At 48.9% G+C, this 26,742-nt stretch overlaps 4 protein-coding genes across 16 annotated transcripts in view; 2 read left to right on the top strand and 2 right to left on the bottom strand.

Annotated features, from left to right (window-relative positions):
* Positions 1-5,516, bottom strand: part of LOC118505039 (potassium voltage-gated channel protein eag) — a 40,356-nt gene extending 34,840 nt beyond the window's left edge. For 5 of the 9 annotated variants that reach the window (XM_036040280.1, XM_036040289.1, XM_036040288.1 and 2 more), the window contains exon 1: positions 5,161-5,516. The gene's annotated coding sequence lies outside the window, so the exon portion shown is untranslated. The remainder of the gene's footprint in view (positions 1-5,160) is intronic. The other 4 variants (XM_036040282.1, XM_036040283.1, XM_036040284.1 and 1 more) reach the window with 3 other exon arrangements.
* A 1,313-nt stretch (positions 5,517-6,829) lies between these two features.
* On the top strand, positions 6,830-17,756 carry LOC118505054 (probable 4-coumarate--CoA ligase 3). Of its 4 annotated transcripts, none has more exons than XM_036040330.1 (6): positions 6,830-7,013; positions 13,831-14,247; positions 14,949-15,159; positions 15,783-15,971; positions 16,040-16,408; positions 16,499-17,756. In XM_036040330.1, the coding sequence occupies exons 2-6, from the start codon at positions 13,999-14,001 to the stop codon at positions 17,254-17,256; spliced, it is 1,776 nt and encodes a 591-aa protein (XP_035896223.1). In that variant the 5' UTR covers positions 6,830-7,013; positions 13,831-13,998; the 3' UTR covers positions 17,257-17,756. The 4 variants fall into 4 exon arrangements, with proteins under 4 accessions (XP_035896223.1, XP_035896221.1, XP_035896222.1 ...); XM_036040328.1 differs by lacking the exon at positions 6,830-7,013 and adding an exon at positions 8,931-9,174; XM_036040329.1 differs by lacking the exon at positions 6,830-7,013 and adding an exon at positions 8,960-9,218.
* Positions 17,757-20,452: 2,696 nt separating this feature from the next.
* LOC118505051 (ATP-binding cassette sub-family B member 10, mitochondrial) lies at positions 20,453-23,643 on the bottom strand. Its single transcript, XM_036040324.1, has 9 exons — positions 23,516-23,643; positions 22,985-23,399; positions 22,706-22,912; positions 22,158-22,642; positions 21,856-22,087; positions 21,606-21,792; positions 21,454-21,553; positions 21,156-21,380; positions 20,453-21,092 (listed from the first exon to the last, which is right to left on the bottom strand). Exons 2-9 carry the CDS (start codon positions 23,385-23,387, stop codon positions 20,817-20,819), a joined length of 2,115 nt encoding a protein of 704 aa, XP_035896217.1. The 5' UTR covers positions 23,388-23,399; positions 23,516-23,643; the 3' UTR covers positions 20,453-20,816.
* Positions 23,644-23,882: 239 nt separating this feature from the next.
* Positions 23,883-25,677, top strand: LOC118505077 (E3 ubiquitin-protein ligase Hakai-like). Of its 2 annotated transcripts, none has more exons than XM_036040364.1 (2): positions 23,883-24,021; positions 24,081-25,677. In XM_036040364.1, exon 2 carries the CDS (start codon positions 24,107-24,109, stop codon positions 25,307-25,309), a length of 1,203 nt encoding a protein of 400 aa, XP_035896257.1. In that variant the 5' UTR covers positions 23,883-24,021; positions 24,081-24,106; the 3' UTR covers positions 25,310-25,677. The 2 variants fall into 2 exon arrangements, with proteins under 2 accessions (XP_035896257.1, XP_035896259.1); XM_036040366.1 differs by having other exon boundaries at positions 23,902-24,021; positions 24,070-25,677.
* Positions 25,678-26,742: the final 1,065 nt, after the last annotated feature.

Here is a 26,742-nt window from a genome sequence, read left to right as displayed (position 1 = left end):
CGATTCCGACACGACCATTTTCTTCCTCCCCCCTTCTAGCGTTCCCCAACCATCACCCATCTTAAGCCGGTGCACGGTTTATGTTTTGCCTGCTGCTGTGGAGGATGCTTTCTTTTGTGTCCGTCTCTTTTTTTTTTGTTCGCCATTTTGTTTCACCGTTTTGTTTTTGCCACTCCAGCTTTGCCAACCTTTTGAAGAGAGTCCGGTAAACATTCCGGGCGTAACCGGATCTTCGTCCTAGCGAGCTTGGTTTGCTGGCAGCACTCAAGACGGCACATTTCTGCCACGCTCGTGCAAGGATGTGGCGCGTGTGTCCGTAATCGCCCTGCGACTAGTAGTGGCAAATTGGGACACGGCGGCGAAAATAATTCCTTCCGAACGACACAACAACCGGCCCGGCGGCATCATGATTGATTGTGCGTAATTATATTTGTATCACGATGTCCATCGACCGATAGGACAAATTATAGTAATGCGCTTCAAGAAAGTTGGCTCTCTGTTTGTCTTTTCACTTCGTTCCCGGCAAGACAGGACCCGTGATTTTGTTTCGCCCGACTGGAGGAAAATACTTTCAAGGGTTTAAGCATTCGCGCTGTGTAATGAAACTTTTTCCTTATAAAACACCGCCCCACCGGTGCGAATTCCAGACCACTGGCAGTTTTTTTAAGGTTTCCTACCATCTGGCCATCTTACCTTCCTTTGCAGAGAACAGCAAAAATGCTGGGCCCATTCCAACGGACCACCCTCAAACCTCAAGCTGCCTGTGTGAGTGTGTTTGATAGGGGACTGAAATAATTTTAGCCCACTTCCACTTCAGGGCTGCCAAAGAATAATAGAAATATGAGCTTCATAAAGTACGTATTCTCGGGGCGAGCACAGAAAAAAACCCCCCGAAAACCTGGTCACTTTCTCCATTCTCTCCAGAAACAAAAAGACGAAACGCCCCAAACACTCCCAAGACAACGCAATTCAGGCGGGCTTCATCGTACCGGAGTGCTGGGACTAGCAGAGTGCCAGCATCATACATTTTCCCGCAAGGTACAAAATCCGTACCTGGACAAGCTGCTTTCGACCATTTTGTGGCGTGTCATACACACACACACGTGTAGCGCCATGCAAAGGATTCCTGCCAGTACCCGGTAACGACCTGTGTAAGCTTTAGGCCAGGAGCGAATGTGTGTGTGTGTTGTACTTAACAGACTGCACTGTTTCTCGGCCTAAAGCCAGCGCCAGAACCATCATCATCAGCATCGTCATCAGCATCATCGAGTGGGTTAACATTATCCGGCAGCCCCGAGCGGCTACTGGCATGGATTTTGGGTGGTTTTTCGGTAATTACAACTATTATGTTGAACCGGGATCAACATGAAGGGTTTTTTTTCTCTGGTTTTCCCGGTGTTTTCCCTCCCCGATGGTCGATAAACGGCAACCTCCACACACGCTCGTTGGAAGATTCTATGTTTATTGGATGATTTATCATCGTTTTTGATGGTGGGGCACCAACAAATCAAAGACGCTTAGATCGCTTTACCGGATGAATGGCTTCGGATTGATTGAGCCGGTAACAGCAAATCAATTTGATTACAACCATTCGCAGTCCTGGCGGTATTCTATCGTGCTCGTTTCGTTGAGCGAAAGATTAGGGAGGTGCTTTTTTGTATTGAGAATTGCATAGCTTTGGGCGTTCAATTTGCCTCGCTGTTTGTAATATGATTTTTTTTAACAACGACTCTCAAAAGTATGGAAAAATCTAAAAATATATTCAACAAAATATTTTGCAAAACAATTGCATACCTTCAGGCGTAAGCTTAAACATTTTTTTTACAATATCATGCATTGAATTAGTCTCAGACTCATATGATTTGATTATGATCCTGAGAATCATTTATCTTTTTAAAATGGAGGCTATTAAAATCTACTCCTCAAAGTATGCAAACATATTAAAAAAACATGACTAAAGATGGTGGAAAATTAATTGCATACTTTCAGGCGTTTGGGTGAGTGATTTAGATTTTTCACAACGTCTGGGACCAAATTGACCCTAATAATCCTATAGCTTTTAGCAATACAGTACAGGCCGTTCTATAGGAATAAAAAAAAGTCCTATAGCTTTGAAAATGGAAGCTCCAAACATAATAATTCTCTTCTTTCTGGCTATGAGCATATCACATTTTGAGAAGCAAAAGCTCTTTTCTACGTATTGTATAATCTATTATGCACGAGAGCTGTTTGGTTTTTGAAAGCTCCGCCATATTCTGGCAATCCTTACATTAAGCAAAGGACCTGCTAGGTATTTTTTTTGGTCATGCAAATTGCATAGCTTTAGGCGTATTTATACAACTGTAGTGTGTTGCCAAACGAGCCATTTTTTCCTACAATTCCCCCTAAAAGTATGCAAGTGAATTATATTCTGCACGAAAAGTGATGCAAATTAGGCTTCGGTTCAAACCCTTGCCGCCTTTCAAACCAGAAACCCTAACTAAACATCACAAATACCCAGAGCTAGAAATACAATCCCACATTCAAACTTTGAGTTTTAAAAATACAAAATGCTTTTCAGCACAAGCGACTATTAGACATTCTCTAGCGCTGGTTCCCTGACTGAAGCTACCCAACTCTAACTTCAACTACCAAGGCAAAGCTGAACCATTAAAACTTGCTCCTTTTGGAGCTGGCCCAGTAGCGTGGCATAGGGCGCTTGTGTAAGCGTTCCAGTTACATCCACATGTAACTCGTAAATTATGTACAAGATTACGTTCGAGCAGTGTAATTTGCGTTCCATTTTGCTTCAACAAAACCATCCCTTTACATAACGTGGACAGGTGCACGGGAAGGAATGAACGAACGAAGCAAGCAAGAAAAAAGCGACGCACAGAAGCAGAACATTCATACAGTGCGAATCTAATCTTCACCCGGGACGGCTTTTTCGAAGGGCAAAAACTAATCGACAGCCAGCGCTGTGGCGTGCCAGGTTTGCAGTTGGCAGCAAAACCTAATCCACGAAGGCAATCAAAACCATTATGACCCATTCAAAATTTAGTAACTGCAACTGAAGCGAATGCAGCAGAACCCGGAATGCCGCAAGCGCGGAGCGCTAGAATGTGCGCTATGACCCTTCGAGTGTATGGGATTTTCGAAAAAAAACCTCCCAAAAATAGCAGATCGCACCCCGTCGCTTGACCCAAAAAAGGCTGAACACACAACGTGCCCCTTGTTCGCACACATGAACTCTCGCGAGACGGACGGGTTGTGGCGCTAGTCAGCGTGCCGGGTCCATAATTGATAGACACCGACTCCGATGCGATCGCCCGGGCGTCACAGCGGAGGGCGAATGAAAGTTTAATTTTGTCATAGCGAATGATTTCTTCTGCAGTCCCACACCGGGCCCTGTTTGAAGACCCAGCGTGGACTTGCCTTCACACGTTGCCACCCGCTGGTTGGGCTCAAAGCATAAAGCTCAATAACTTTCATCCGCTTTTCGGGATGGTGGACACATAAAGACGTGCCCATAAAATCTCAGCCATATCAGAAGAGGAGCTCACGAATAGAAGCACTTTCCCGGTGGGGTGTTTCATCTATATACTGTTGTGGACGTCGGAAGCTCGGTGTGTCGGAAGGCGCTTTGGGAGTTTGGGCCAACGAACGAGAGAAGCCCGTACCGGGGAAGAAACTTTAAAGCTGCAGTAACACAGTCCACCACCAGTCCTTCGATAGTGCATCGCACGATTTAAGAGCACTCTTGTGATGTGGCCATGTACCCTGACTTGTGCACGGCAAAAGAGGAACCCTGTGCGCCTTTTAACGTGCCACCCATCCATCCATCCAGCTCCGGTGTGTGCGTCCCGCCATCGTTTTATAACCGCATTAAGATTCAGACCGTTCAGGCTGCTTATAATCTGATTATCTGCCTTATTTTGCCTCGTACACTGTCTAACGAGCGCACGGCACAGACACGCACTCGACGCAGCCGACAACCATCTACGGCACCTTAAAAAGGAAGTCATCATCACGCAGGCACACGAACGCAAACCGCCCGCTTCCAGCAGTGGATGGCCGACGCGTCCTATGCTTTGCGAGCCCGCCCGTCTTCTGTTTTAAGGACCTTATCACGAAACGCTCCCCTATATCCTTGGTGGAGCGTAGTCATTTCCTCAAACGCTAGTACACGCCACGCCAATCCGGTGTACACCCGGTCTGTGGCCCACCTAGAATCACCTTGGGCGTAATAAGAAGCACACTACACACAGGCACACACACACACACACAGGAAGCATTCACGCACGCACTCACGGGTCGGGTCGTCAACAGGGGACCGCGCAGTCACGGGGAAAAGAACAAAGAGAAATCCTAATTTCGGAACGCAAATGTTTGGTCGTTCGCGGAGATTGCGAGGAACGCTGCTCGACTGGTCCACTAAGGCTAAAACTGAAAGGCTAGAACTTGAAACCCTCATCTGCTTCTTGAAGAGCCCACCAACCATGCCACATGTAACTGAGACCCCCCTGCAACCGGTGAGGAGCGCGGCAGCTGTCACCAGAACGCATCGGGGTACACTATGATCAGGTCGGTGGCGTAACTGCTAGTATACGCGCTGAGCTCACTAACACACCGGCAGTCGCGATACAGTCGCACCCGATAGCCACTTAGTACACACACACACACACACGCACCCGCACACACGCTGTGTGTTGCTTTCATTTATCATCATTTCACTCGCTCCGGTGCGGGTTGTTCCGGTTCCGGTGGGGCGTGAGTGTGCTGCGGTGTGTCATTACCGTCCGCCCGCTTTCGGAACTTACTTTCCACACAACCACACACACACACACACACGGCCTTCGCGACTGTAAATTCCCGTCCAGGGAACTTGACCGCCGCCTGTCAGGATCGACCGATATTGTGTCTGTGAGCGGTGGCGAACGAAAAACCGCGTAGCGAAAGTTTTTGCTTTCCCGAAGGCCGCGACACACAAAGCACTGCCCAATGTAAGAGGTAAAACACACCGACACACACACTCCGACACAAACTCTTACGGAATGACCATTCTGGCGCACGGCAGTGACACGTCGCCAGCTAGGGTTTAGAGGTTGAGGAAGCCTTTGGAAGGCTGCTCCGGCAGCACTGCACTGGACGCACCCAGCAAGGGTTCGGAATCGACTTTACCTTGACAATTTTGGACAATTTGCCCACCACCGCTTCTCACTGAAACCAGCTTTAATGAGGCTCCGGGCACTTCCGCCGGATGTGATTATGTCTTCAGCATCGCAGACGATGGACACGGGACACTGCCAGCCAGCCAGCCAACCAACCACAATCGTGAGGCCGTGTTGTGGCAAGCTTTATGCGTTTTGCTACTAATTTCTCTCTCCTCTGGTCTCGGGTATCACACACCACACACTGCTGCTGCTGCTGCTGCTAGACACAAATCCGTTCAACAAGCACACCACGACCGCGCGACGGTATAGAGACGGGTTTTTTGCTCGCACCCAGCTTCACTGCGCCCTCAACGTAGACTGACTTCCGTTCGGGACTGCACAAACCCGAAACCATCGCCATCGGTCTCGCCGAATCCACATCCTGCGGGACCACGGCGCCCTCGTTCTGGCCTTCGCGATTGGTACGGTTTTCGGGCAGGGCGTCTCCGTCACGCCAACGGAACGGACTAGCACATCCTTCGGAACTGTCATACTGGGCAGGCGCACTCGGTAGGGTTGAGGTGCGTTTCGGCTTTCATGTGTGTGTGATTGTTCTTTCTTTTTCCCATGCTCTAAGGGAACTTTTCATTTCTACGGTTGGGAAAACGGCTAGCTTCAATTTACTTTTCTGTTGCTTACCGTGCAACACAGGGTGACTGTTGGAGAGTTAAATGAGGCGTTAGAATTAATTATTTAATTTGTTTTGTTCTAAAAAAATATTGAGGTATAACTTTATACAGATTGCATACTTTAAGGCAAAATTCAACTGTCAAATTTGAAGTTAAAGTATTGATAGGAAATATTTAAAGAATTTAATTTAAAAAATTAAAAGAAAAACATTTTCTCAATGTATTTCACACCCCCAAATGTTCAATTAATATAATATTTTTAATTTCCCAATCCCAGTTATGTCCACCGCTGCCCCACCATGAAAGTGCAAGGACGGGCACATCGTAAACACACAGTTAGTATACGACCTGTGAAATGTTGAGGAACGTTCTACTACATCCACGGCCGCATGTGTTGGACGAGAAGCCCTCTTTTGTTTGCAAAACAGATTCTTCTGAGCTGAGTAACTTATTTTTCCATAGATTGAGACCGAAAGGTTTAGTTCTTGCCGCATCATCAATCATTTATGATTTGTTCGTTTTTGTTTATTTAAAAGAAGGAAAAATCTTTAAAGGTAATTTTGTTGATTGAAATTGCTACAAGAATCCAGTGACATGGTGTATTATTGTAAATATTTAAAATTTTAATTACATTTTAAGGTTTTTGTTTGTTTGTTTTTATTTCTACGTCGGCTCACAAAACAATAATCTATTCTGGTAATATGATCTCCACTCGCTTTCCTTCAACGTAAGGAACGGTGTTGTAAAGCTTCCCATTACCTTCTCACAACCACACAACAGCTAGACGCACGGACACGCAAACGCTGCCTAGTGTTGGTACTACGCATGTCCGTTTCCACCAAGCAGGCAAGACAACTGTGATCCTTTCCAGCCAGCCAGCCCATCGAAGCGCACAAATACGGGTTGAAGGAACGTGGGAACCCCTCCGGCCCACTAACCTCACACACCTATCGAAACGCACACAGGAACACAGGCCAGCAATCTGTTTGTCAACAAGCGTCGCGAACGCAAGGTGTCACACACAGTCGCTTCCCGCTGTATGTAAACACAAGTTTGTATCTGTCCACTCGGGTCCGGTTGCAATTGCAATGCTTGCAGAATAGTGCAGTGCTCGAGGGTGTGTGAGATTTGTACGATTTTTGCCACGATTCCGAGCGAGCGATTGTGTTGTGTTTTAGCACATCTTGCTAAGGTGAGAAAAAGGAAGCCTTCTATTGCGCCGTCATTGACACACTGGTGTTCGTGTGGGTGAAATTAACACAATCGTGGGAAAAAATACGATTTGGTAGGATTGAATTGAGCAAAAAAAAAAAAAACGGTGTTAAAGGAGACGAATGAATGAAATCCGGAGCATGATGCAGTGCGTTTCTATCAACAAGTTTTACCCCTGAATGTAGGCACCGTGTGTGTATGTGGATTCGGTTGTGTATGGTGCAAGGTGCGTGATTGATACAGTGATGAGTGCACAATGTGGTACAAATCCTGAGCATCGAAATTAGGGAAACAAAATGTTCAAAAAACATTTTTACCATTGAAATTGTACAATTGGTAAAAGACTCGAGAAGGCCCCCCCCCTGACAAAATTTGTTAGGCGCTGTAGGATTTACGCCTAAAGGTATGCAATCCGCAGTACACGTTGCGAGAGCTTCACAGTGAGCTTTCAGTGTGCTTTCAGTGTGGTCAAAATTGGTTGAAGAAAGTCGAATAAAATATTGTTATTATTTGATTAAAATCCCCTCTCCGCTAACCCTACCATTCATTTTGGGTTACAGGAGCTTCGTACTAGTTTTCAGTCGCACTAGGGGTGAACAATCGGACCTAAAACATGCACGGCGTTCTCGGACGGTAACGGAACAGTAATTCGATGAATACTTGTTACCTTGCATTGATATTCAAAAAAGGAGGAAACATAAGAATTTCATAATCTCAAACCACTTGTTACAATGTATTTGATTAAAATCCCCTCTCCGCTAACCCTACCATTCATTTTGAGTTACAGGAGCTTCGTACTAGTTTTCAGTCGCGCTAGGGGTGAACAATCGGGCCTAAAACATGCACGGCGTTCTCGGACGGTAACGGAACAGTAATTCGATGAATACTTGTTACCTTGCATTGATATTCAGCAAAGGAGGAAACATAAGAATATCATAATCTCAAACCACTTGTTAAAATGTATTGTATCAAGTTCTACTCGCTGTCTATTAACAGTATTAAGGAACAATGCACAATGTTTACATCAAATGGGTTTTGACCATACAGAAATTCCACTGTACAACAAAAATGACAGGCCACAGTGCTGCACACAAAAGATTCTAGGGGGGGCCTTCTCGAGTCTTTTACCAGAAATTATTAAACTTATTTGAAAAAAAAAACCAACAAACCTTTTTTGCCCCTGGTTCCGTACCCTTTGCACGCGTGTGTAGTTGTGTGTTTAGCGCAGCTTCTTTACTCGATGGTAGGGTTGTGACGAGCGCGAAACGATCGGCGCAATTGAGAGAGCCACGCACAAGATTAACGAGGGAGAGCATCTTCGCGCAGGTTAAGGTGCTTGTACACGACAGCAACGTTGCATTTGGAATTATTGTTATGTATAACTTAAAGTCATGAGATTATTTGTGTAATGAATGATTCAAAAACGCTTCCTAATTGATTTCCAGATGATCCGATTGAAATAATATCGATATTCTCTGAGCGATTCTTAAACACCAAACCAAGAATGGCATGAAAAGTGAACTCAAACACACTCATTTAAACAAGTTACTGGCTCGCCTTTTTTGGAAGAGAGCCGATAAAGTTATAGACCGGAATAGTATATAGCCCCCAGCTTGAGTGTTCGTAATTCGAAATATTTCAGCATTTCTATTTAATAATTTTATGTAGATTGTGTGATTGAAAATATCTTTTGCAGAACAATTTGAGGCTTTTTTACCTCACGCTATCAGCCTAATTCAAAACTAAATCATTGCATACATTTTGAGTCGTTGAAATGACTTCAATCATTCCATTTTTGACGTAAAATAAGCCATATTTTGGCCTAGGCCAACCAAGCAGCAGCACACAATGCCAACGGGCATTATCACCGTGTATCGACCCCTTTAGCAAATAGGCAATACATTATATTTACACCGGGCCACAACCGCGCAGCGCTTCAATACGCAACAAACCTCCCGAGTGATCATTTCCAGCGCCCAGTTGTTGGCAGCTCCGTGTGGTTTAGTTGCCCCCGTTTTGCTGTTGTGTTGTTTCGCTAGTTCCTTTTCCGTGTTGTGAACAACCCGCATAAAAGTGCACTCCTCTCGTCACCGTACCTGTTGCACAGCGTCTTGTGAGAGTGATCTATTACAGCGAAACAGGTACGCCAAACAGTTAGAGATAGTGTGTGACAAGGTGTCTGCCGGTGAGTTTAGGTGTGTGTGTGTGCGTCGTTGTGTTGGAATTGTGTATGCACCACCATGCATGCTGCATGGACGCGGCACTCGTCTGCGAGAGCGGTTTATCGATATCATCCCCCATTTGCACAAAACATCATGACCTACACCAATCTGCGTTTGGCGAAACGCATCTTCGCGGTTCTTCACACCCGGCGGCGGTCATTGAATTGCGTTATGCCCGCTTGTTCGTTGTTCGCTTGCTGCTGCTCTGCTGGGCGTCCGATTACACGGGGCCGCGTTCTGTAGGAAGAGAGCTCGCTGGCTGGTGCGCTGCGGTTGTTGATAGGCCGCCGGCTAAAATTAGCCCATCCCGTGTTGTAGCCGTCACTCGAAACGCGCATAAATTTCACCGTATCGTGCACGAGTTGTTTCACTTTCCGCTCAATGGCGAGATCGAGCCGGATCGAGCTGCTCTGTGCTGTGCTCGCTTGCGGATGAATTGTTGGTGCCCCGCTACGATGTAATGATGACGTATTGGGGGGAATGGATCAACACAAGAAACCGAGATTCTCTGGCCTTTGAAGGCCACACCGATAACGCATTAACCCTTCAGTGCATTCCCATGACTCAGTTGAATGATCTCTCTTTGCTCTGTTTTTGTAGAGAATGCGTGTAAAAGCCTTTTAGACATTACTCCAACGAGTAACACTGGCAATGAAGGTTATTCGTTCTTCACGGAAGTAACCCGCACTGGAACCAGTTTCCTCTTCTCGACTGCTAAAACTCGTCCACTCGGAACGAGATGGTTGCTTGTGCGGCTAGTCGGTCGTTGTGTACGTCTAGCAAAACGTAGATTGCAATTATCGTGCGAATACGCGCCTCGCAGGCTTACAATAGTAATAGTAACACAGCAGCACCAAACATAAACTTGTAGATAGAGCGAAAGGTAACAACAACAACAAGAACGCGTATTTTGAAACATTTTGTTTAAACAGCTCGCGCGCGCGATCATACAACCTTTCACACACAAACACACACACACGTTTCATGAATGAAGGCGAGCGGAGTCCGAAGCCCGCCATTCGCTTCGAGATGTATAAAAATGCATGCAAGAGAAACAAAACGGTGGACTTTGATCAGCCAAAGATCAACACCCTGTGCGTTGTGTGGGTTTCCCGTCCCGCAGCTTCCTACCAACACGACGCGCGTTCCCTCGCATGCTACGAGCCGCCGGATGGAACCGGTAAAAAATCATATTTTAGTATGCTGTTTGGTCGTCGGTGTGCGTGCGGTGGAGGGATAAACACGAATCTGTGTCAACCGATGAAGGGGAGAGAATGATCGAGAGTGTCACACTCTCACAAGCGAGTATCGTCAATTAACTGGTGCCGTATCGTGTTGATCGCTATACAACAACAGAAACACGCAAGACGATCGCTAATTAGTTCCGCTTGTAAGTCCTACCTATCTATGTTTTTTAGGAGTTTTATAAGAATTTTTCCACAACTAGCACCAAACTAAACTCTTCTCTACTAAACTCTTCCGATGCGTGTACGCGCGCGCGCCCGCCGGCGATAAGGAAGTCGGTCGCAAATATTGCTTTCGTCGCGTGATAAGCGGCCACCACAGTCAACAACTAGTTCCAGAACAGCTTCCAGAACACCCCGCACTAGCCCAGAGCCCTCAAATCCTGGTGGGACAAATTGGCGGTTTCTTTGCCCTTCCACAGCAAAACAATGGCCGCCATTTGCAGCCTTATCTAATTTGATTGCGCTTGGACGGCGAATAGGCCTATACGCAGACGATCGTACCGATAAGAAATCGATAGTGGGCATGTTTTAAGGTGATGCCGGTGGAGCTAGTGCGCTACGCGGGAAGTGGTAGTGATGGACAGTTTTATTGGTACAATCGGACTTTGCACTTCGGGAACTGGGCGCCCTCAACGTGTCGCTTGCTGTTTCATAAGTACGAGTTTTACTATAGGAGGTTCAAGTGCCGCTATGCTGATCGGATTGATAAAGTACTCAAGAGTAATTCCAGTGTCAACATCTGATGGGAGACGAGCCTCCTTCATGGGAACAAAAAGGCTGGTCTCTCAAGTGTTCTGGGAAAGCATCAGAAATTATGGTCCTATGGATCCCATTCCGGTGGGAACCTTCATACGAAGAAGTACTTGTGATAGTGAGATCCCTTCGAATCCTTGATTTAGCTTGCAAATTCTACATCACCTCAGTAAAGCGGTCTTCAATCCTTTAGGAAACAGTTCATAGCTAGAGATTCTTAATCGTCCAGGCAGTGACTAGTTGTGGAGCTACATCCAAGTTAGTAGACACAAGCATGAGAAGCATACGATCATTATTTCTTATGAAGCTACAAGTGAGCAAGCGTACAGAGCTGCCTCTACACTTGTGTTTCCGTACGGTTGTCACATGCGTGTCTATGTGACCGTCAAACCGCCATTATTACCGAGAAACGATTTGTGGGAAACGAAACAATCACAGTGAATCAACAGAAACGGAATGTGCTGAGATCGCTTTAAAGCATTCTAAGTTGAGGTTGAAAACTAAAACTTCGCTTTAAAGAAGGCAAGCAACGTTGAGCCCCTTTCCGCACTCTAATGCCATGCGGAGCACATCATCTCATCACCGCTCATTACGCCACAAATGGGCCCCATTCCTTCGTCAACAGTACCAGTGGCAACAGTGAGTGGTTCATCGAAAACTATTCCCGTTCGCGCTCGATTAAGCACGTGCCGTTTTGAACGATTTTTTTTTTCTTTGCTTTGTACCGAAGCGCACGTTTTATTGTAATTTATGATGTAGAGAAAGGAAAAAACGGAAGAATCTCTTCCCACTCGGGGAAGGATACACACTCTTCCGGTGGTGGAGCCAAAGTGTCAAAGCTTTTATAGAGGAAACTCAAACAAACAGTCGCAGCCGGTCGAGTCTGCTTGCTCCTCCTGGTGACGGCGGCGGTGGTAATTGGATGTAGGGTAATTAAAGTATTTTCTCGTTACTCTTCTGCCCAACGCGCGATCGTTCATCCTTTCAACGAGCTGAGCACTTTTTTTCTTGTTAAAGCTTGCTGTCAGGAGACCCTGTTGCGTCGCTGATTGAAGAAGACTTCAGCACGCCCCCCCGCTCAAGTGTGCTCCTTTGTGGACATTCCTTTTTTTCCCCGAGCTGCCACTCGAAAAGCGCAAGTGGTGCCGCATCTTGACAGCCTTTGATAATAATGAGATGCTGTGATACAAACGGTTAGGAAGAAAGAGAGTTCCGCCAAGATCCTTCCAATGCTTTGACGACTAGGATGCGAGCAATGAAAGAATGGGGGGGGGTAACTGTCGGGAAAAGATTGATAACGTTGGCGCTTTTATTTCCGGTAGCTTTGGGCTGTCATAATTAAGCAAAACTTCGCATCTGGCTCCACCGAAAAAAGCGAACAGAAACGCTGGCCCTGCTGGAGTGGTTTGTTTTGTGTTGACTTTACCCAGGGAATACTCTAAAAAGGGGTTCTGGGGCGGGAAAGTGGACACAGGAGAACCACCATACACCTTTTTCCATGACCATGAAGTCCATGAAGTGCCGGTAAACATCATCAACGTAAATGAGATTGGCTAGTGTCCACAAACGGTGTAATCCTTTCCCCCCTTTTGGTTGGGTTGCAGGTGTGTGTGCCTGAACAGTTGTTTTAAAAATTCAAATATTCATTTCACACGCCCACGGCCGTGCCCCTATCGGGTGGAGGTGGTTCCCAACTAGCCCGAAAGAAAAGACTGCTGGCGAATAGGAAAACCCGTTCAAACAGCGCTCTTGTTTTTCGCGCCACGTCAACCAAAATTGAAATCGGCCCTGGGGACCGTATTAGCTGCGGAACGAAAGAAAACAACGATCTCTGCCCTCAAGGTTAGAGGGTAAACACTGTTTCCGTAAACAGAGCCCGTTCGACAGCGAAACCTAGACCTCCAAGATGTGGGGGAAGGGGGGATGCATTCAGTCAGCCAAGTCAGTCGGTGGCGGACATCCGTTTAAGCGATATGTCAAACGAAGCTCTGTGCCTTTACATCATCCGGTCCCGGTGCTTGGGCCTGCACGGAACTACCTTTCTTGACCTCATTTTCATGTTTGCAGCGTTCGGGCTTGTCCTTGTTGCTTCCCTTCGCAAGGAGACCATCTTTTGCAACATCTTCTTGGCCCATTGAATAATTGAAGCTGTTTGTTTGTAAACTCACACACACACAAAGAGGGAGAGGTGGCTAAATTTAGCTTCCGGACAGCATTATAGCTCGCTTGGGGAAGATATCCTCCGATGTATGCGCCCTAAACTGTACGGTGACTTTTTTACTTTAAATAGGGTGGGATGTCTTTTCCGGCACTTGCTCCCATCCACGCAAACGGAGCACGTGTTACACGCAACCGCTATCGAACGGGGCAAAGCTGCACGCACACCAGCAATTGAGCACAAACGTACGCCGTTAAATGATTAAACGTGTGGCGTGTGGTTTTTTGAGCGTTGCCAGCTACAAATGTATCTTCATAAAGCTTGATAAACCAGCATCTTAAAGAGTCATTCTGCCGCCATTTTGTACGCCATGTTAATGTTCACATTTTTCTCGTTCCTCTTTTCTCTTTCTTGCAGTGCGCAATATTTACCCATATAAAGCAACAGGCCATAAACAATTCCACCCGAAATCTCGGTCTTCCACACTCGGTCAGCTCGTTTGCTCTGTGAGTCGGCGAATTTTGCACAACAGCAGCTTATCAGCCTTCATCCTTACGATCGTCAACATCCTCACCGCGCTCAATCATGTGGATGGGACGCTGCGCACGACTTGCGGCCCGCGGGTGTCTGGCGGAGAGCCAGCCCACCTTGCCCCAGCGCCGGGCGCTGCTTAGCACGCTGCGGCAGGTGAAGTTTCTCGAGGACACAATCTTCCCACCGGAGAACGGGCTCGAGCAGAACTCGCTGTACGGCAACAACATTCCGATACCGCAAGTTACCCTGGACCGGTACCTGTGGGATCAGTTCAGCAATTGGACCAACAAAACGGCCGTGGTAAGCATCGATTCCGTCGCGCTTGGACCTGCCGCCGTACCTGGTCTGGTTCTAATCAGCGAGGTTCAAAGTACGGGCCCCGGTGAAGCTGTCAAGTCGTTAGCCAATTGTTTTATGAGATAATTTATTTGCATCCCGTCCCGGCGATTCACCGTGGACTTTTGGTTTGACCTGGTCAGTCCGGGGAGATGGGCGCGTTATCTGATGTACTCTCGGGATGTTGTTGTACGCGCTCGTGTGTTCAGCGGACCCGGGGAGGATCAAAGTGCAGGATGATGTCTACCAGACTTGAGCCTCCATTATCTACAACAATTTACACTTCATAGCACTGATAGCACACGCAACTCGTCCGAAAGTTGGCAATTTGGGAGGCTTTTTTCGGGGGGAATAACGCGCGCGCCTTCGACGCGGTTATCAGCGAATGATTTTTTCCGGTACAGACCGGTTCAACGCGCCAATTGAACGAGTAGGTTAAATGAATGACCCTCAACGGAATGGGGGGTTTTGGTTGCGAATTCGGTCCCATTCGGCAGGGAATCGATTCTGGTTCTTGGACCAGACAAATCTGGGCGAACCCAGTGCATGCTTTTGCGTAAGCAATAAGCTGATTAGAATTCTTATCGAAAGGCAACACTTTCTACTAGGCACAACAAATTCTAAGCTCATAGCCTCTTCCCGATGCTCCCCGACTTCATCCTCAGGTTTGCGGCATTACTGGGCGTGGCTACACCTACGGAACGCTGCGAGATCATTGTGCGGCCCTGGCGATTCGATTGCAGCGCAAGCTGAAGCTCACATCCGGCAACACGCTTGCCATTTGTCTGCCCAACATTCCAGAGTTCCCGCTCGTCACGTTCGGCGCCATCGAGGCCGGTCTGATTGTGACGACCATTAATCCGATCTACACGGCAGGTAAGCAAGCGCCCCCACTCCATTCGTCCCCGCAATGTGCTGAGTTGTCACACCATCTGATAGGGACCATTGACTGGGAAGCAACTCACGGGTTTATCATACGCTCAATTGTACCGAGGTGTAGCGCGAGTCGAGCATCTTCACGGGTTCACAAACCGAGGCGCCAATTAGTCACGCGTGTGTGTGTGTGTGTGTAAAGGCGGCCCTTATCGATCATTAATTGAATGGCGTGCTCTTATCGGGCGGGGGCGAGCGAGCTTACGGAACAGAACCGATCACTTCCTTCTTTCTTGTCCACCACGGTCACGGAACACGGAAAGAAAATAGGCCACTCATCGCTTATCATGTGCGTTGTCAGCAAAATTGAGCCCACGAACCAGTATCGATTGCTTTTACGATTCGGTTTCCCATATCCGAGGGTAACAATCTAGCGAGAGTGGTAAATTATACCAATTGCCCGAGATAAGCGTTGGTGGGTGCCCTTTTTTTGGGAGTGATTCAGCTGGTAATATATGTCAGCGGTTCTTGGACGTGCGGAAGATAACATTCACCTGTCATCAACAATCGATCAGCTGTCCCGTGGTTTGCTAATGCTCGCTGTACAATGCGCTCCCTTTTCGCAGAGGAAATTTCCCGACAGCTCGTGGACAGTGACGCGAAGATACTGATCGGGCTAGCGTCCAACTATGCAGTATTAAAGGAGGCGGCCGAGCAGGCCAAGCGTGACATACCGATCGTCTGCATCCGGTGCACTAACGACGAGAGTCTTCCGGCCGGTGCGATCGACTTTGCCGAGCTCGCCAACCCGAAAGGTAAGCACCGGCTACGACCTGTCTGTTGCAGTGTTCGAGACATGTAAGCTTATCCATCGTGTCCTTAGGTATTCACTACAGCGAGCTGAAGCAGCATGACCGCACGGCGGACGATGTCGTCTTTCTGCCGTACTCCTCCGGTACGACCGGTCTGCCGAAGGGCGTGGAGCTGACGCATCTGAACGTGGTGTCCAACAGTGAGATGCTTGGCGTGAAGGCTGGCACTGGAACGGTCGTGTTGCCGACCACGGACACCTTCCAGGACGTGCTGCCGTGTGTGCTGCCGTTCTTCCACATCTACGGGTTGACTGTGACGATGATCTCGAAGCTGCAGCTGGGCTGCAAGCTGGTTACCTTGCCCAACTTCAAACCCGACACGTTCCTAAATGCGCTCGCCGAGCACAAGGGCTCGGTGCTGCATCTCGTACCACCGATAAGTGAGTGACCACGCGAATGAGTTCCAATGAGTGAGTGTGTGTTCTAATCAAACAACTCTCTCTCTCTCTCTCTCTCTCTCTGATTTGCAGTCATTTTCCTTGGACATCACGAGGGCGTTAAGCCAAAGCACACGGAATCGATCCGGAACGTGTTTTCGGGAGCCGCCCCGATGGGAACGCCGGACGCAGAACGCTTCACGGCGCGCGCCCCGCACGCTGAGTTCATCCAGGGCTACGGGCTAACCGAAACCGCTCCGGTTGTGTTGATGGGCGCTCTCGGGTCCCGCAATTACGCGTCCGTCGGATCGCCCTGTCCCCGCACGCAGGCCAAGATTGTCGATCTGAACGACCCGACCAACACCGCACTCGGGCCGAACATGTCCGGCGAGCTGCTGGTGCGTGGCCCGCAAGTGATGAAGGGCTACCACAACAACCGCAAGGCAACGGACGACATGATCATCGAGGGTGGTTGGTTGCGGACCGGCGATATCGCGCACTACGATGACAGTCTGCAGTTCTACATCACCGACCGGCTGAAGGAGCTGATCAAGGTGAAGGGCTTCCAGGTGCCACCGGCCGAGCTGGAGGAGCTGCTGCGCGCCCACGAATCGGTGGTCGATGCAGCCGTCGTCGGTATGCCGCATCCGGTCGCTGGCGAGGTGCCGCGTGCGTTCGTCGTCACGAAACCGAACTCCCGCGTTACCGAGGACGAGCTGAAGGCGTTCATCGCGGAGAAGGTGGCCGTGTACAAGCGACTCGAGGGAGGCGTCACCTTCCTGGACAGCATTCCAAAGAACGCGTCGGGCAAGATCCTGCGGCGGCAGCTCAAGCTGGAACACTGCTCGTAGGGTGCGATGCTTGGTGCGATGGAGTGAAAACCTCCCGATATTACCCTTACTGCGAGACGACGAGGAGGGCAGTCCACTACTTTGTAAAATCTCATCACCTCAGCTCAGCTCGAACGGACGGCACGGGACGGGACTGTGCTTCAACCGATGATCGTGCTAACGTAGCGTAACTATTTCCCTTACGGACAGACTGTTTAGGTTGATAGGGTGCACACTGGTGGCGGTGGCATTTATAGACGGTGATGGCCACCGGTCGATGGTGTCCGTGTTCGATGTAATGTTTTGTTTTGTTATAGGACGATAAAATGTGGCGTACGTTTTTTGTGGTTTGTTTTTAAATTGTGTGTAGTCGTATCGTTTCCCTAACCTTTCAATCGAGCAACCCGGCAGAGCACATTGTGAAAAGTACACTCTAGGAAACAGGGAGAAACCTAAACTTAAGGAACATCATTTTTATGATTTATAATAAACGGATAAACTTTGCAAAATCTTACCAGAAACCAGAAGCTCTCTTTTTACATCCGTTTGAGCTTAAAGACTCCATAAGCAGATGAGTACGTCTAAAGCACATGGTCTGGTGTCCAATCCGTTTCCAGGAAGCTGTTGGACCATGGACTCTTCAACCCTCGACTGCATCTGATCTCCCTCGGGTCTGAAACAGGGGCATGCGTCTAGCGTCCTCCTCTCGTGCCCCAAACCAGCGTATCCTTCCGGCTTTGGCCACCGTCAGGATGTCTGCATCGCCAAACAGCTCAGCTAGGTCATGGTTCATTCTCCTTCTTCACACACCGCTCGAAAATGGCGAGTGTCATTTGGTGTCCCCTGCCAGCATAGTCAAGGACTCGTTCCCCGTGAAGGACTATCGGCCGTATCAGTGTGCGATATATGGGGCATTTCGTGGGTTGCGGGAGTCTTCTGGATCTCAGGAGACTGTGGAGCCCTTGGTAGGCACGATTCCCCTGAACAATGCGCCTTCGGATTGAAGGTGTTCTTGATAAGTCTGGCTGTTACTCTGTCGCTGCTTGATGCTTTCAGCTGGCGAAGAGCTTTTCAGGTATCATCAATTCTGAGTGACAGCGGCATGATACTGTCTGCTGGTGGAGCTTCTAGATGTGTGTTGAAGTACTGAACACATCACGAGAGGATCTCTGACAGGTAAATGACTCGACCCTTGTCCTCATAGTAAAGGAAGATCAAGATGGAGGCCTTTACCTCAATATTGTACGCAACTCTCATCAAACTGCCTTTAGCATTTCTGGCTTGCAAGACTTAATGAGACGTAGCTGGATAGTCATAGGTGACAGAAAGGTGACCGCACCTTCGAAGTCGTGTTCAAAACTTCACCTCTCTCTGGGGTCAAAAGTCAGCACCGACTGCAACATTGATGTTGAGTTACGCGCAAGGGTGTTGGCTGCCAACCGGTCATACTACAGCCTGAGGAAACTTCTTCACTCTAAATACCTGTCGCGACGGACGAAGCTGGGACTGTACAGATCATTTATAGTCCCAGTACTCACATACGCCTCTGAGACATGGACTGTCTGTCCAAAACTGACGAAGCCCTCTTAGCCGCATTCGAGAGGAAGATGCTCAGCAGGAATTTTGGCCCCGTATGTGTGGAAGGACAATGGAGGAGCCGCTACAATGACGAGGCCTACGAGCTGTACAATGATCTTACCATCGTGCAGTGAATTAGACTCGCCAGGCGGCCGGTGGGCTCCGTCCACCCGGACAGAGGAAGCGTGTTCGCCAAATCGGGTACGGCGATCCTCCACGTCGAGCAACGATCTAGCCCGGAGCGATCTCGGCGGGACGTATAAGTTGCGGTCGGTGCAAGAAGCCCCGGCGAGTCGATCCGGTTGTCTAGTAATCCCGCAACAAACAGTCTCTGGGCGTTGCAGTTTCGTTGGTCCAGCGATTCGAGGCCCAGTAGCGCACAGCGTCCAGCGTAGTCCACCTCCACCCTCCAGAAGCGCAGAGCGAACCGGGTGAGTTTGCGCTGGATGGAGTTTGCGCCGGGCCAGCGGACGAGCAGCGGAAGGCCACCTACTTCCTACTGAAGCGTATTCCAAAACCGACCGCACCAAAGAGCAATATAGCATTTTGAGGCAAACCGGATCAGTGAAGTCGCGAGCTATTTGTTTTAGTAAACCGATCAGTTGGTTGCCCTTAGTGACGACGTGCTCCAGCTGGTCGTGGAAGCTCAACTTCTCGTCAAGGAGCACTCCCAAGTCCCTGACACAGCTATTGCGCTCCTGATGGTAGCATCATTTAACGCATAATCGTACGAGCAGCAATGAGTGTGGGACGCAGTCAAAGGCAGCTTTGATGTCCGTGTAAACCGCGTCGATCTGGGATCCGGCATCGATGGTTCTGTGGCAGAGGCTGACGAATTCAACCAGGTTGGTGGTGGTTGAGCGCTTAGGGACGAACCCATGTTGACTAGCGCTGATGTAGTTAGAAGCTGCAGCGAGAAGAGGTTCGTACACCAACAGCTCGAAAACCTTAGTGCAGGCACAAAGCGAGGTAACGCCGCGGTAGTTGCAGGCATTAGACTTGTCCCCCTTTTTGTGCACGTGGACAAGCCACGAGGTTTTCCAGCAAGCAGGAAAAATACCCAAACTCAACGAGTCTCGAAAGATCGAGACTAGAATGGGAGCAACGGTGACAGCACAACGCTTCAGTGTCGAAGGTGGGATCCCGTCCGACCCCGGAGCAAAGGATGGTTTGAGACGATCGATCGCTTTCACCACTCCCGACACATCGATCATCGGCGTATTAGGGCTCATGGCACCCAGAGGTATGTTTGCCCCTCATCAGTGACTTCCGGTAGGAAAGTGGCGGAGGAAAATTTCGCAAACTGCAGATGGAGAGGTGCTATGGTGTCCATTGTAGCTGATGCAGCTAGGAAAACCAGACGATTTTCGCCTAGCGTTGACGATAAGTAAGTTGGACAGTCAGTCCTCACGTCGGGGGAATGGTCCAGATGGGTTTTGAGGCCCGGTCTTGCCGTGTGAAGACCGTCGATGTTGTCGCATCTGCGACTGGGCAGCTGCACAAATATTGTGAAGGATTTGAGAACAGCAGAAGGCCTCTCTGGAGATGGAGGTGGAGCCAGCTTTTGTAATACATCGGATGCAACTTCTATTGCAGAACGAAAGCCAACAACGATGCCAAAGAAAGATTTTCAATATTCAAACTCTTCTTGATTGTTCAATAATTCTCCATTCCCGATTCCACCTTGCCCTATTCATCTAATAGTGTCAGTATCCTCCCGTGTATACGAGAGATAGTGTGAGCAAGGACTCTCCACCTATATTTCAACAAATCACGGAAGAATAGTAAATAAAAATGTCTAAAACTGTGTTGTAGAATTCGATCGAAATCAAAGTAAATAAATACTAACAACCGAAGTCCTTCGCTCCACGTGCAGCACGTGCCGGAACACGCCGGGGAAAAAATGTTGTACAAAAAGGGACAAAATAACAACAAAACCGGAACGAAACAACACCGCATCTAATTATGTAGAATCGAACAGGTAGGAAAACAACAATTACCTATTAGCTAACGACAGCCGAGCTGAACGTTTGTCTTTGCACCAGCTCCCGGAAGACACCACCGTCGGTTGCGATCAGGTCCGCGTAATTGCCGTGCTCGACAATTCGCCCGTCCTGCAGCACCGCAATGTTGGTCGCATTCCGGATCGTACTGAGCCGATGCGCGATCGTCAGCACGGTACGGTTTTTGGTCAACTGTTCCAGGGCGTTCTGTATCAGTTCCTCCGACACTGCGTCCAGCGCGCTAGTGGCCTCATCGAGAATGAGTATTTTTGGGTTCTGCGGTTAGAAAACATTATTTGAATAAAGACAGCGGGGAAACGCCATTGCCTCACAGCTCACCCGTATGATGGCACGCGCAATCGCTACCCGTTGCTTTTGGCCACCGCTCAGCATTACACCCCGCTGTCCGACGAGCGTGTTCAGCCCGTCCGGGAAGTTCCGCACGAATTCGTCGACGTGCGCTTCCCGCACCACGCGCTGGAAGCTGCTTTCGGATATTTTTTCACCCATATTTAAGCCGTACAGAATGTTCTCCCGTATGCTGCCGCTGAACAGTACCGGTTCCTTGGGGTTGGTGAGCAAGAGCACACGATTAGCTCGTCCCGTGTGGGAGGCAAAACTGAGCACACGAGCTTACCTGATTTACTGCCCCGATATGGCGTCGTAACGAGGATGGATTCAGATCACGCAGGTCGGTTCCGTCCAGTCGCACCGAGCCTTGTTGGGGATCGTAAAGCCTAGAAAGGCGTGAATGGGAATTCCGCTCGAAAAGGACGCAAATTCACTCACCTTAGCATTAACGAGGCGATGGTCGACTTGCCGGATCCGCTGCGTCCTACAACGGCTGTCGAGGTGCCCGGCTCGATTGTCAGGTTTACCCCGTTCAGGATGGGTGCATCCGGTCGGGATGGATAGTGGAACACGACGTCACGGAACTGAATCTGTCCTTCCGGCGCTGTGGTAACCTCGATTCCTCCTATTAATCACCGGGAAAGTAACGTGTTAGGCTCGAACTGACGAAATGTAATTGTCTCCGTACCTTCGATCGGGATTGTGTACTTCCGGTCGATAATTTCCCACAGCCTGCTGGCCGAACCGACACCCTTATTCAGTTCCGTGTAGAAATTACTTAATCCTCCTATCGAGATGGCCGTGTAGCCGGCGTACAGGATGAACGAGGTGAGGGCTCCTATCGTCATTTCCGAGTTGTTTACCATCGTGCCACCGTAGTAAAGGACCGACAGGATGATAATATTTCCCGACAGTCCCGTCTGTTGAGGATGGCAATAGCTTTCGATTAGTAAAAGGTACAGAAGTCCTCGCCCGATTTCCCCCACCGACCATTCCATAGAACGTTGCACGCGCTTTCGTCTCCCGGTAGCCGATGTTGAGCGCATCCAGCAGCTGCTCGGAGAACAGTTGCTTCTCGAACCGTTCCTTGCAGAACACCTTCACCGTCTTCACATTGCCCAACCGTTCCTCGCCAACCTTCATAATTTCCGCATACTTGTCCATCAACTCGCGCGTAATGTTACGCACGTACCGGCCGTAAACGACCGCTCCGCCCGCTACACAAGGCACAATACACATTCCCACCAGCGCAAGATGGGGCGAGGTGTAGATCATCATTCCGGTGCCGGCCAGTATCATTGCCGACGACCGCAACCCATCGGACAGGTTCATGCTGAGCGAGTTGCCCACCAGGTACGTGTCGGAGGAAAGCCGGTTGACCAGCTCGCCCGTGCCTTTCCGATCGAACCAACCGGCTTCCTGGTTCAGCATGGAACTGTACACCTTCGCACGGATGTTTTTCGTTATTCGTAGTGCTAGAAGTAGGAGGGTTTATTTAAAAAGCGCTGGCATAACTCATCTTACTGCCGCCTACTTACAAGCATTACTGAATAGATAAACGCGGCCAAAGTTTGCAAGTCCTCCGAGTAGGAATATCCCCCCGAGAAGTAGACAGAACTGGTCCAACTTTTCCTTTGCTATGCCCGTCTCAGCCGAGCTGGCGTAGATGATGTCCAGAATTTTGCCCAGCCCAAACGGGACCGACATGGTGATTGCGGATGAAATTATCAAACATCCAATGCCACCTGGGAAAAGCGTAAAGAAGAAGACAGTTGGCGTTCTGTTCCCAAAGTTATCGCCGGCTTCGGTTTATCAACCTGTGATGTTCCATTGCTCGGATTTCGCAAACTCCAGCAGCCGCTTCACATCGGACGATCGTAGCTTCAGCTTGGCCTGTTTCGCAACCGACTCATTCGGCTTGTCGGAGCTCTCGCTAATTGCACCACCTTTGTCTTCATCAGCTTTACCGCTGCTGGCAAAGCGGTAGCTCGACGCTGTCGGTCCCAGCCACAGATTGCCGGCTATCAGCTGTTGATTACGAAATCCTGCCGCACCGTACCGGTGGCTACCGCCGACGATGCACGACCGTTCTCTAACACTGTGCAACGTGTTTCCTGCTGTCCCATTCGACAACCCATTCGTGCTAGAGATGAAACGAAGCGAGTGAAACGTACACGGTCGGAATTTACTTTCACTTCCTCTAATCACATTTATAAACATAGTAAAATGAAGCTGCAAAATTGGGAATGAGGAAAACACGTATCGTTACACTGAAGAACTGCACGATGGATGCGTTACTCGCCGTAGATGATCGTACGAGGGTGTTAAAGGTAAATGAATCTACTTACGGGCTTCCTACACGGGCCTAGCTGCGGAACGATTATGCTGCAGCGCGACTTGCAACTTTTTTGTTCAAAATAAAACAGAGCACCTTTGGTGAAATATTTTGTTTACCTTTTCGGTCCCGCTCGGTTTGACAGTTGGCTCTACTGTAGCGGATTTTTGAAATGACAGTTGAGGGTTTGATCGTAAATTTTGCTTACCATTGAGTTGTTTGACTAAGTTTTCGAATGAATATAGAACCAATCAACATGACGAAGAATATTGTACTTAATCAATTTTCAATCAGATAGCGATTGTTAAATAATCTGATTTCGTTCTGCTGTCCAGCAACAAGTGCTGGAGCAGCGTTTTACTAGACCACCGCCTCATGTTCCGCACTGACAGCTCAACTGTCACTTTTTTATTTATCTGGCCGCAGTAAACATGTAAACAGTGTTGCAGGTGAAAATCTACACAATAGTTTTTGCGCTTTTGTGGGTGAAAAATCGATACTAAAGTGTAGCAAACAGCAGTAAGCAACATCACTAACAAACATAACTCCAACTTGAACTAATTGTAGTTCAATTGTAGGAACTGTATTGTAGTAAATAAGTATCATGGATTCCGACGATGGAGGTACGAAGCGGTCGGGCAGGGGACGCGGACGCGCTAGAGGCTCTCGGGGACGTGGTCGCGGTCGCGGTCGTGGCCGTGGAAAGAAAGCAACCCGTGTAATCTCGTCCGATGAAGAAGAGGAGGAGGTGGTTCCAGAACCGGAAAAGGAAACTGCGAAAGAAAACGCCGCTGCGGCGGAGAAGTCTGCCCCAGCGGCCACTTCCACCAAAGGACGCAGCGTCGAGCAGGAACCAGCAAAGGAACCGGTACCCCCTGTAGCTGCACCACAACCGACGGCTACCACACAACCAGCCGAGTCAAATCCCGAACCCTTACCGGATGCGAGCATTCTTCCGGCTCCTACCAGCGCACCTCTTATCATCGACATGGAGGCGGACATTTCGCAGCTGGAAGCACCCACCTTCACCACCATCAGCCGTGGTCCGCCGGAACCGATGGTGCGCCTAAACTGGAACCATAAGGTCAACCTGATCGGGGAGAAGGTGCTCAATCCGATGATCTACTGTTGCGATCAGTGCGACAATCCGATCCTGATCTACGGTCGGATGATACCTTGCAAGCACGTGTTTTGTCTGCAGTGTGCCCGGTCCGATACGCTGAAGGCGTGTCCACGCTGCAAGGAGAAGGTGGTCCGGGTGGAACAGACGCGTCTCGGTACTGTTTTCATGTGTACACACGGTGGCACACGGTACGGTAACACGGGCTGCCGACGCACGTATCTGTCCCAGCGTGACCTGCAGGCACACATTAATCATCGGCACGTTACGAATCCTGCCCCGCCAACTCCGCTAACACCCGCCCAGACATCAACGCAACCCCTCGCCGCTCCACCGGCCGTCCCGGTCCAACCGATGGAGCTGTCGCCAATGAGCAAGCTGCTGTCGGAAAAGGTAAACGCCGGTGGAGTTGCCCCACAGCGCAAAAACTCCGGCGAACAGCTTAATTCACCCCGGGCCGGTATGATACGGCAGACTGAACTGGGCGAAGGATATTACGGTTACGGAGGCACCGGATCGTTACCGAACGCTAGCCATTCCACCAATGCAGCCCAGCAGCATCTGTCCCGCACCGGCTACTCGCCCTACGGACAGCAGACATCATCACCGCAGCAACAGCAGCAGCCGCAACCATCGTCCGGGTCGTCCTCGCTGTGGAACCAATCTTCCAATCAGTACTATCGCTAAGGCGCAAGCTAAAGTAGCTGGCAGGGTCAAGAAATCTCTCCAACCGTGACTCCCATCGGCAGAACTGACTATTCGCCTATGGGTTAACTAAGTCGCAGATATAATAGCCTAACCATTATTTTGTGAGAGGCCAACACCGAGGAAAGGTGGTAGAGCCGATCGGAGTGCCGGTAGTTTATTGTGAAAATGAATGTTTATAAACCAATATTAACAGACCACTACACAACTGACAAGAATAAAGTAAACCAATTTTAAACTTTAGCCAAATCTCCATGGGCTAGTTGGTTGTCTATATGAGTATTATAAATGTTAGCGATATTGGTGTGAATGAATGTCAGAGATCAATAAACAACATCCCGATATCGGAATCACCGTCTTTGCGGGCGTTCTAGAAAGAAATGCTTCGTCGGGTCTATCGGCCCCATTCAAATGCGAAGTAGCTTTTACTTCTGGGTCAGCTTCTGCTTCCTAGGAGAGCCTTCAACTAGTGATGGCTTTGTCATCAGTGCATGCCAGGATCTGGATTGACTTTTTGAAATGGCCTCCGAAGTTTCCACCTTCGTGTGACGGATGGCTCTCTCTAGCTCCAGATTGAAATGGAGACTGGCAAGCTCATCTTCCTAGTGCAGGTGCTTGGTGGTAGCAAAGGGGCCCTTAAAGTTTGAGGATGTCTGAGTCTCAGATGTGATGTGCAAACTGAATCAGAATGAGCGAATGACTTAAATCTTAGCAATGAATTAGATGATTTAAATGATCACGAAGAGTTATTTCAACTCACCTTTGATTTAATTCTCCGTGCCGACTAACCACTCACTCACTGCGTTTTAACTCACTCATGAGTTAAATAACTCATTGGTGATTTAACTCTCCGTGCCGACTAACCACTCACTCACCTCGTTGTTAGTCACTCACCTCGTTTCACTCAATTGAGAGTTAAATGTCGTATTGGCATATCGCGAGTTCCCCGGGATTTGAACCCCGTTCCTGCCGTGTGAAGACCGGCGCCGTTATCGCCTCTGCCACCGGACTGCCCCGCTCGTTACCGTATTGTATTTTCTCAAATCATCGTGTGATCATGACCCGACCCAAATAGCCAAAAATAATGAAATCGAACTATTGTGCTGCTTGAGGGCTGCTTAAAGAAAAAAACGTACTACCGCCGTACTTTGAGACAAGTTAAAAAGAGCGGGGAACTTGATGGAACTATGAAGCTTTTCTACTTGCACTTGGAACTCGATGGAACTATGAAGCTGATTTATAAACCATGCATAGTGTTCATCCGAACTATGCGACTTATTAAGAAGCATGCGGTACTTCATGGAACTTTATGCCCATTTAAGAGTGTAAGACGGCCATTCAAGTTGTTTGTTTACAGGATTATGTCAATAGGACATTGCTATCTGCCATGCGTCGTCAGAAAAAAACATTGTGTG

Source organism: Anopheles stephensi, chromosome 2 (genome assembly GCF_013141755.1).
Source record: "Anopheles stephensi strain Indian chromosome 2, UCI_ANSTEP_V1.0, whole genome shotgun sequence".
Lineage (NCBI taxonomy): Eukaryota > Metazoa > Arthropoda > Insecta > Diptera > Culicidae > Anopheles > Anopheles stephensi.
Note: the sequence above shows the minus strand (reverse complement) of the source record. Positions and strands in the feature narration are given on the sequence as shown.

Coding starts and splice junctions, on each gene's coding strand:
- LOC118505054 (XM_036040330.1), top strand. CDS start 13,999: ATGTGGATGGGACGCTGCGCACGACTTGCGGCCCGCGGGTGTCTGGCG. Junction 14,248..14,948: donor GGACCAACAAAACGGCCGTG/GTAAGCATCGAT, acceptor CTTCATCCTCAG/GTTTGCGGCATTACTGGGCG. Junction 15,160..15,782: donor TAATCCGATCTACACGGCAG/GTAAGCAAGCGC, acceptor CCCTTTTCGCAG/AGGAAATTTCCCGACAGCTC.
- LOC118505051 (XM_036040324.1), bottom strand. CDS start 23,387: ATGTTTATAAATGTGATTAGAGGAAGTGAAAGTAAATTCCGACCGTGT. Junction 22,088..22,157: donor GTGCAACGTTCTATGGAATG/GTCGGTGGGGGA, acceptor CATCCTCAACAG/ACGGGACTGTCGGGAAATAT. Junction 21,093..21,155: donor TTGCGCGTGCCATCATACGG/GTGAGCTGTGAG, acceptor TTCTAACCGCAG/AACCCAAAAATACTCATTCT.
- LOC118505077 (XM_036040364.1), top strand. CDS start 24,107: ATGGATTCCGACGATGGAGGTACGAAGCGGTCGGGCAGGGGACGCGGA.